The sequence below is a fragment of the Cibotium barometz genome, chromosome 36 (genome assembly GCF_041138505.1).
Source record: "Cibotium barometz isolate CiBa-2024 chromosome 36, ASM4113850v1, whole genome shotgun sequence".
NCBI classification, from domain to species: domain Eukaryota; kingdom Viridiplantae; phylum Streptophyta; class Polypodiopsida; order Cyatheales; family Cibotiaceae; genus Cibotium; species Cibotium barometz.
This window is the reverse complement of record NC_141081.1, coordinates 19,232,869-19,241,847: the sequence shown is the minus strand read 5'-3', so window position 1 is coordinate 19,241,847 and position 8,979 is coordinate 19,232,869. Positions and strand designations below refer to the sequence as shown.

Genomic DNA, 8,979 nt, shown 5'->3' with positions numbered 1-8,979 from the left:
TACTACCCATGCTGTGAAGTAATTTATAAACAATGAATGAAGGTAAAACTGATAGGCTCCAACCAACCAAAAAACCATTTAAGTGTAACATGCTTGCTGTGCTACCCACAGAACAACTCTGAAAAAAAACAGATTTCAAATACCTTGCTTGGGCTTGTTATCTGAACTGTGTTAAAAAGTCGACGCAGAAATGCTTGCAATCACTATTAATTAAGTAAAATAGAAAGCGTGCCTCTTGGAAAAACATTCTTTAGAGAGAAAGAGTGATTAGATAAAGCTTTGACTGCAACCAGTCAAAGGAAGAAAGCCCCACTTCTGAAGCTACTGAACATCGTTTCTCCATTCTTTTGTACATTCAAATCAAGAGATGGGAACCCAATCAACCCCACCCCTGCCTATAGCAAAAGAATCATACACCTTATGAGCTGAGGATTCCATGAATGCAAAAGCCCCTGTTGCTTGAATTCTGTCAAGTTTAGTACCAACAGGGGCCTCCAAATGCAGTATCTCATGTCCTCTATGCAAACTATCAAGGGCTGTAACCCTTCTCCCCATACATTACCCTTGCAGATTGTGAGCAGCATGAAGGTATAATAATTTACACTTGCAATGAACTCCAAAACTGGATTACAAGAGAACCTTTGAAGACTGACTCTTCCAGAAGGTCTTCTGGCAAACAAGCAGCTGCTGGTTCTCAAGCCCTTCCACCTCGACAACACGAGACTCCCACCTCATCTGACCAGCTGCTATCCTAACATCTTCTATTATTTCAGCTTTGTCCCGCAAGATCACCCATCCCTGCATTTTCAAATCAATATAATGCTGGCATTAATAGTGCCTCTTTATACATGCATGTGGACTTGATTAGCTCACTACTTTACCTCTGGACGCAAAATTCGGTCCATCTCAAGGAACAGGTTGGAAAGTCCACATCCATTGGGCCTAGCTGCTTCTTGAGAAAGAAGCCCAATTCCATGCAAAAGATCATATGTCCGTGGATATGTTGGGAAGGCCTCACACCTGCACCATGGTAGTAAAATTTAAATATTAAAGCAAAAACTAGCATCCCCCTCTTACACACCCTCTAATACGATGAAAAGCATATAATATTGACAATAAAGATTCAAGGCAATTGGTGCAAGAGACAGGTCACACGACCCAAAATCAGGACTACAATAGAAAGCTTCTCAGCTGTTGGCTTGGAACCAGTAGTGCTTCAAGAGCAAGTGAACAACTTGTCTAGTTGTGCACACATGTAAGGGTTTTTATATATTTATTTATAAACTAGTGATTTCCGTCAAACTTTTAAATAAAAAGAAAATAAATAAATTATCCTTTCACACTCTAAAAGCTTGTTTTCACGCGAAACCCTTTCCCAAATACTCGGAGGCTCTACACGCAAGAACTGGGTCCAAATGTCATCTCTATGTCCAAGAAACAGTTTGCCAACGTCTTGGAATCCACTACAGCCCTTTCACACTAGAAGTGTCCAGGCTGGTAACAGGACATAGCTCACCTAGTTTAAGTGAAGATGGTGCTAATTTGTGCGCATACAAAAGCAAGGACAGTGCTGTGTATGCATGGAAAAGTGGTGGGTACAATGCTTTTCTGCCTGTCATAGGAACACCTCCAAGAGCTTCAACAGGTGGTGAATCTATATGTGCATAGATTTACATGGAAGGGAAGGAATCATGACTCGCAGACTAGCTGGGACTGGTTTTCCCCTCCTTAAAAAAGTATTTTTTCCCAAAAAAAAAAGAACACTTCATTCCAGTTTTTTTGGAATTGTCCGTGCTACTAGCTTGTACACGAGCTGTCCATTGCTGCATGATCTGTCCGTATAGGTCATACCATTGTACGGACATATGTACTGTGTCCATATGGTCGTACGGCAATCTGTGCCGTTGGTCGTAAACATGGCCGTGCACGTATGGATGCCGGAATAGGGCCTGAAAAAAATATGCATTATTTCTTTCTTTCTTTTTTTGCAAATTTAGCAAATCCATGGAGTTAGTTGTACACATGGCCGTGCATGTATGGATACCTGAATAGAGCCTGAAATGGTTATTTGGGCAAGTGGAGCAAGGGAGATGCAACTTATGCCGATGCTATGTTGGGATATACGAATTTGAAGATAGGCTTACACTTAATTATTTCCAATTTGAGTTCACGAGGACGTGAATCTAATAGAAGGTGGAGATAATGTTACATCCCTATGGGCTAGGGACAACTTAACCGGCGTCCGAGGTTGAGGAGATACGCTAACCCAAGGTTATGGTACGCGCTTCATTGGGTATAGGGGCTGATGACTAGAGGGCTAGCAAGGATAAGGTCTAGCTTTCAATAAAAGCTAACTAAGGGATAATTATGGCAAGGTCTAATAATATGGCACCAAAATGTTTTCTGTACTTTCATATAATATATGTACTTTCATTAAATATATTATATGAGATTTTCAACAATAAGAGTGTTTTTCTAAGGTTTTTTGAAAAAGTCAATGAAATGATGACCCCTATAAGGCAATAAAATGATGACCCCTGGGCCCTCATATCATTTCTATTTGCATACATTCACCCATATGCGTTCTATTTGCATGCATTCACCCATATCCTTTCTATTTAAGGTCCACAATTCTCTATAAAAAGCCTCAAAGGGCTCGAGAAGGGAAGAGAAAAGGAAGAAAGGGAGGGATGGGAGAAACTCATAGGCTGTATTAATTAATTGCTACATCAGTGGCATTTAATTAATAAATGCGATCGATATTAGTGATTTAGGAGCATCCCCCATATGCACCCTGCTTCTCCTCTCACCTTTGCCCTCCTTCACGCTGCCCCTGCCTCCCTCCTAGGCGCTTCCACCCACCTTTGTCCTCTCCCACCCTCCCCTTAACCTGCGAGTTGCCCCCCCGAGGGCTGCGGCGCTGCCTTCCGCCACCTGCCCACCCTACCTATGTGCGCCCCCACCTTCAGCCCTCTTGGCCACCCTCTGTGCGCCCTTGTTTAACCTGCCCCCCCTCTGCCACCTGTGCACCCTTGCCCCCATTTCGAACCGCCTCTTCCTTCAATTGCCTCCTGCCGTCCTTCCTCTCCGCCTCTTATCGCCTCCTCCCTCCCTCCTGTGAGCAACCCCTTTGCCTTGCATTTCTCCTCACGCCCCCCCTTGCTGCCTCCCCATTCGTGTTTCTTCACAACAGGTTTTTGCACTCAGGCTGCTGTTCTTAGCAGGTTTCGGCTACCCACGGGACTGAATGACACATCATGAATCAGGAGGCATCTAAGGTTGAAAGAGGCATCACGATCTTGCCTAATCTGGACCATCAGATTCCCGTCGGCAAGTGAACTAGGGGTGAACTCAGGGTATACCATGGGGATTTTTGGTACTTAGAAGATTTTTGAGCAGTTGAGCTCAATGCAAAAGAGGATTCGAACTTGGAACCAACTGCTCAAGCTTTCAACATCTAACCACTATGCTATACTTTCCAACAGGTCGTGGAGAGTGTTTTTAAATTTAAATCTTGATATTTTGTTCCCTAGTTCACTTTCTTGTTGGAAAATGTTTCCCTAGTTCACTTTCTTGCCAGAAAAGGTTTCCCTAGTTTACCCTAGTTCACCTGGACTTTACCCACTAGTTCACCCCTAGTTTACCTCAAGTTTACCCGCAGTTCACCCATAGTTCACTTGAGAATCTAACGGTGCTGATCAAATCCCGATCGCGACGCCTCTTTCCAACCATAGATCCCTCCTGGTCACTTAGTCATGAGGGTCGGCTACCTTTGGTGTTCACCCCTTCAGAGGACTCCATGGCAGCCACCACTTCGTCATCCCTAACCGAGGCCACCCTTGCATCTTTTCCGAAGTAGACCTCTAGTTCCTAGCATCGACAGTGGCCTCCCTCCAAGCCTCAACATTGGTTTGCAAGATTGTGTAACCGTCCAGCATGCAGCCAGCTTCGTGACTTGCTCCAAGCTCGGGCAAGATCATAGATATCCATACCCTCAGGCGTGTCTACTACCACATGGAGTTCCACACCCCAGCAGCTTCGGACCGCGTGCTTCAGCTGAGCCCCATTGCATTGCACACGACCTAGGCATTTTTCGCAGGTTGGCAGCACGGTTTTGATCTCGCCGACCCTCTAGCTGGAGTAATAAGATGCAGCATCAAGGACTAAATTGATCAATCGATTCGGTGTAGACAAATGAATCATTGCTCACAATGGCCTGCCTATCCTGATCTGCCATCTACCCTGAACATTTCTTCAATTCTCCATGGCACTTACCTCTTAGGATGGATGTATGTGACATTGATGGTATCCCCTTAACATCTTGCTGAAGGGAAAGCCCTTCACGTTACTCTGTTAACTAACAAGCACTATGGAAACACTGGTCATCAAACCACGAGACCTAGTGTACTACTTGCTCCCCATCCCTGATTTATGATATTGAAGCCAGGAACGAGTAACTGACAAGATTACCCACACATTCATTCATCCTCCTCCTTGCATTAGAAACCAACCCCTTCACTGCAAATGCAGGACTCTCTCTACAGCAGTTCTTACCACAGCCATTATGCATGCTTGTACAAAAGTAGACCTACAACAATGCCTAAACTATGGCAAAAAGTGATTAATGAGAGCAGAACTACAAGCAATGTGGAAGTAGAAGCACAAACCAGTCATGATGTACACCAACCAGCCCACGTTTGTAGATTGTGGTGAGTGTATCTGGACCACTACGAGGAACGACATTCATAACCCAAACAGACTTCTTAGATTCCAAAAGTGCAGCATTTAAGCTGCCATGCACAGCATTCACGTCCATTATGTTGCGTACAATGTTGGAAGGCGGTAATGGATCCTCTTCTCCAGGACGCTTTGGATGATCAGAAAAGATCAATGGCGTGAGCAATGACCAATAGCTTTTCACTGTTGCAGACCATACATGAGAATCATCTGAAAGCTCTTCAGTTGAAAATCCTGGACAACAGGACAATCTGTTAAAGAACTTAGGCAAAGACTGCATTCTCTACTCTGTAACCAACAAAAACAATGCACTCACCACTAACAGGATGCTGCTTCTGACGGGTCCCATTATTGACAGTTGGTCCTGTAATGCATGGGCGTAGGGGTGGATACCAAGTAGAGTTTGCATCCACCAATCTGTCACACAATTTTGGTCTGGCCTTCAAGCCGCTGCCAGCACAAGCAAATACAAAATTAACTGATGTTACACTTGAAAATTTGAATTTTCATTATCTTCAACAACTAGTTGAGAATGAGAAAGGAGTGACAAGCCATTCAAAAGCACCAATGTCAATGTACAGGAAACACACCGTAAAGAGTAACAGCTATGATTTGCTGTCTTCTTCCAAACAACAGTTTGATCAGCCTCTGATAGAGCAGACCAGCATATTTTGCTTGCTAGCTCTTTGTTTGTCTGCCAATCCTGCTCATGCATTTTCATCGATGGATCCAATGATATTGCCACTTGGTAAGTCCATACAAAGAACCCACCAGGTTTAAGTAATCTATCCAACTCCAAAAGTATAAGGCTCTCTGCAAAATCACAAACACAGGTTAAGTGAGTAAATACTTGATACAAACATAACCTAAAGTACATATTCTATGGATTTGCTGCAGGAACAGAAGGCCAATAATGCGAAAAAATGCAGCTAAAGCACTCCCATCATCAAACTGGCAAAACAAGGAATTGAATTTACCTTTCCATGTCCAGTCGAAGTCGCAATCAAAGCAATGGATCATATCAAAAGATGAGCTTGGAAAGGGCAACTGTGTGTTGATCAAAGAGCCAATCATTGCTGGAAATCCCCTCTCAAGAGCAAATTGGACCTGACTTCCATTAGCCTCATATGGAGCAAGACATAAAATTGATGACTTTTCTAGGAGGTAATGATGATCCCCCAAGCGACTCAGACCACAATTGATATCTAAAACTGTCCGCAACTGCAGTTTCCATGAAATCCATATCAGTTACTGTATCATACTGAACGGCATTTACTCAAAAGCCATGGATCATCTAAAGAACGTATACAGCTCTACAGCTCATGATGAGACTTGTGTTATCTTCATGACTGCATAAATTTAAGTGTATGTTCTTAAATGCCTGCCTCACAAAATGCAGACAGGTCATCCATACCGAACAGTACCTCTAGCCTTATGACCCTGGTCCCTTGCTAGTGGGCCTCCTGGTAAGGATGCCCACATGAGCTTGCCAGCAAATAATGCTAAAAATTCAATCAATCAACTCCGAAAGACTCCCTGGTGCCTGGAACCTACATAAACTAAGCTGCTGCTGTAGGTAAGGCTCAGAATATGAGAGCAGGCGGATGAAAACTGATCTTTACAAGGACGAGAAAATTGAAGCAGCTTTGGTACGGTTGCACATTGCACGTGGAAATGAAACTCTCCAGCCTTACTTTCATAACTAGAAACCGAAAAGGAGCTCACATTAACAGTAAAAACTTCAAACAAACGTGCAAGGTGGATCTTACACAAAGATGCTGCATTCATGCCGCCTGCTCAGCTGATGATTTATTCTATACAAAGTTCACTCAAAAGGTGATGCCACAAGATCAACAAGAACCATAACAAAAAATAGAGGCAGCCACCTTACCCCAGAAAAACTGGCATCATCAGCACCCATGGCTTTTGTGATTTGTTGTACATGATTCTCCAGCCCATCAAGGTCAGGTATCCCCAAATTGAGGGTAGCAACATCATCACCTCCAAGTTTCAACCTGGCAAGCAAGCAATTAAAAACAATGAGAAAAGTAAGTGACCCTGTAACATATGGGGTTACAGCAACACTATCCATCTTACTGTTAACGCTGCAACTACTGATCACCTTGCCATCCTTCTTCCTGATAGGCCAAACTGTTCAGTGAACTTCATATTCCCCTGCCAAACACCATCTCTAGAAGCAGGCCACCGTAGCGGAATTTTGTATTCTTCTGCGGGTTGAATCAGGCACTGCTTTCTCCTCGGATGGACTTCACAATGTCGATCATTACCCTCGCCGGCCATATGAACTGAACCAAGGTTTCCCAGTGGACTATAACAGGGAACAAAATCCTCCTCAAAACGCTCACATCCTGGGAGCTCCTTCATCCGAGCAGTACCCTGGCTGAAAATCCCTCCCTTGAAAGGATCCACAACAACTTCTGCCTGGAGGCGGCGATAGGATCTGTATATTCCCAATGTGGGGACAAGCCTTAAATTGTAGGCCGGGCTTCTTCTACCAAGCATGCCAATAAACACGAAAACACTCACAAAGCAGAGCAACATACTGGTTCCCAGAGAAACTGCATAGCCTCTTCTGTTCCGGGATTGTCCAGAAAAAGAGAGTGCAGAAACTGAATGACCCAGATTGGACTTCAGAGAGTCTGGGGAGGAAAACTGTTCGAGCTTCATGGCTCCATTCATGATGCCATTATCAGCAGTTCGCTGATGGGGCTTAGAAGGAGAGAGATGATCCTGGACAGCTTGATTCATCATCAACCTCAGGGCACCAGGTGAGCTTGTAGAGTCACCATGGAACCTCCAATCCTCCATTAGCTTCCCGTTCACTGGGTCATCTGTAGAGGAATTCACATTCAACTGATTGGCATCCGAAATGCGTCCTCCAGGCGACCCCCGGACTGATGGGCGATTCATGGTGTCCTCAGAAGGTGATGAAGGGGTAGCTTGCTAGCAAAGATAGGGGCAAGATGGCAAATGTGTGTCACTTTAAGCATTGAACAACCTCGGCAGTGGAAGCTAGGGCATCCGGAGGGGTGGATGAGAATCGAGATACTTGCTGTGCTGAACTCTGTGACGTAGGTAGAGGAGAGAGCAGCAGTGCATGTAGTGGTAGACTGATGAGTAAAATCGTTGAATGAACGCGGTCTGACAAGGTTCCAGCTAAGTGAACTATGATAGTGGTAAAGGGATGGCTAGGAATGGGGTGTACTTGGCAATGGCATGTGCCATGCCATCTCTACAATGAGGTCATGCATGGTGAAGTGGGTAAGCTGGATGCATCAAGGGCTTTCATCGCATAGTACACATGAAAGAGACCAGTGTGGATGCTGTTTTCTACGTGGCCAGTGGCAGGCGATGAGCTTTCAGCCGTTCAGCGAAGTTGGAAGGGGCCGTTAAGTGGGACTTTCAAAAATCTCTCAATGGAAACAAGATAGGGCTGACTTTTAGAAAGAGCCCACTGTCCACCGAAACTGGAAACTACATGGTTCCAGCCAGGGCCCAGAGGGAAAAACCAGGCGTGAAACCCTAGATTTCAGCCAGATTGATAACCCGCGGTGAACCCCTAGGGTTTCAGCCTCTAAGTGAAGGATTAGGGTTTCAAACCCTTAGGTTTCAGCTTCTTCTAAGTAGAATTGGGTAAAAAACCCAGAACTTTTGGAGATGTGCAAAGCCCTAGTTAGAGTAGAATTCTAGGGTTTCAAGCTGGGTGAGAACTGAGAAGAAGCCCTAATGTTGGAGCCGTGGGGCTTTGGAACTTGGCAGTTGACTCCTGGAGGTTGAGTTCTGCGCAGAGAGGACAGGAAATGCAGTTGCAGAGTTGGACTCTACGGATCAGCATTCAGGTTCTGCTTTGCTTTTTGCTCTCAAAACAAAACCGATGCCGCTCGTTCTGGCTTTCGGAAAGGGCCCCCTTACATGTTGCACTGTGGCTTTCTTTACAGGCAGAAGCAGCACATGCTGGAACTTGCAAGAGGCACCCATCATCCGCGATTCTATGTATCAAAGCTTGATGATTTTCATTGTTTCATGGTTCACTTTTCATTGCTTTTTCAAGCTCCACCCACCCACCCCTCGCTCCCTCCTTTATTGAATCAACCGAATCGGCGATCCATTTGACCTCGACAGCAACATCGTTGATTTTGTCTCCAACATCGCCGATGCCGTTAGTAGTTACCATTGCCATTTTCTACCATCAATTCACGGCTTCTGGGCCCTGGCTTTTGG

General features: G+C 44.8%; 1 protein-coding gene across 1 annotated transcript; it reads right to left on the bottom strand.

The window, feature by feature from the left end:
- Window positions 1–235: 235 nt before the first annotated feature.
- Window positions 236–8,753, bottom strand: LOC147617576 (putative methyltransferase PMT5). The gene is made up of 8 exons (XM_086775865.1): window positions 6,860–8,753; window positions 6,629–6,752; window positions 5,715–5,958; window positions 5,328–5,550; window positions 5,054–5,187; window positions 4,668–4,971; window positions 882–1,020; window positions 236–798 (listed from the first exon to the last, which is right to left on the bottom strand). The coding sequence occupies exons 1-8, from the start codon at window positions 7,666–7,668 to the stop codon at window positions 628–630; spliced, it is 2,148 nt and encodes a 715-aa protein (XP_086631991.1). The 5' UTR covers window positions 7,669–8,753; the 3' UTR covers window positions 236–627.
- Between the last annotated feature and the right edge of the window lie 226 nt (window positions 8,754–8,979).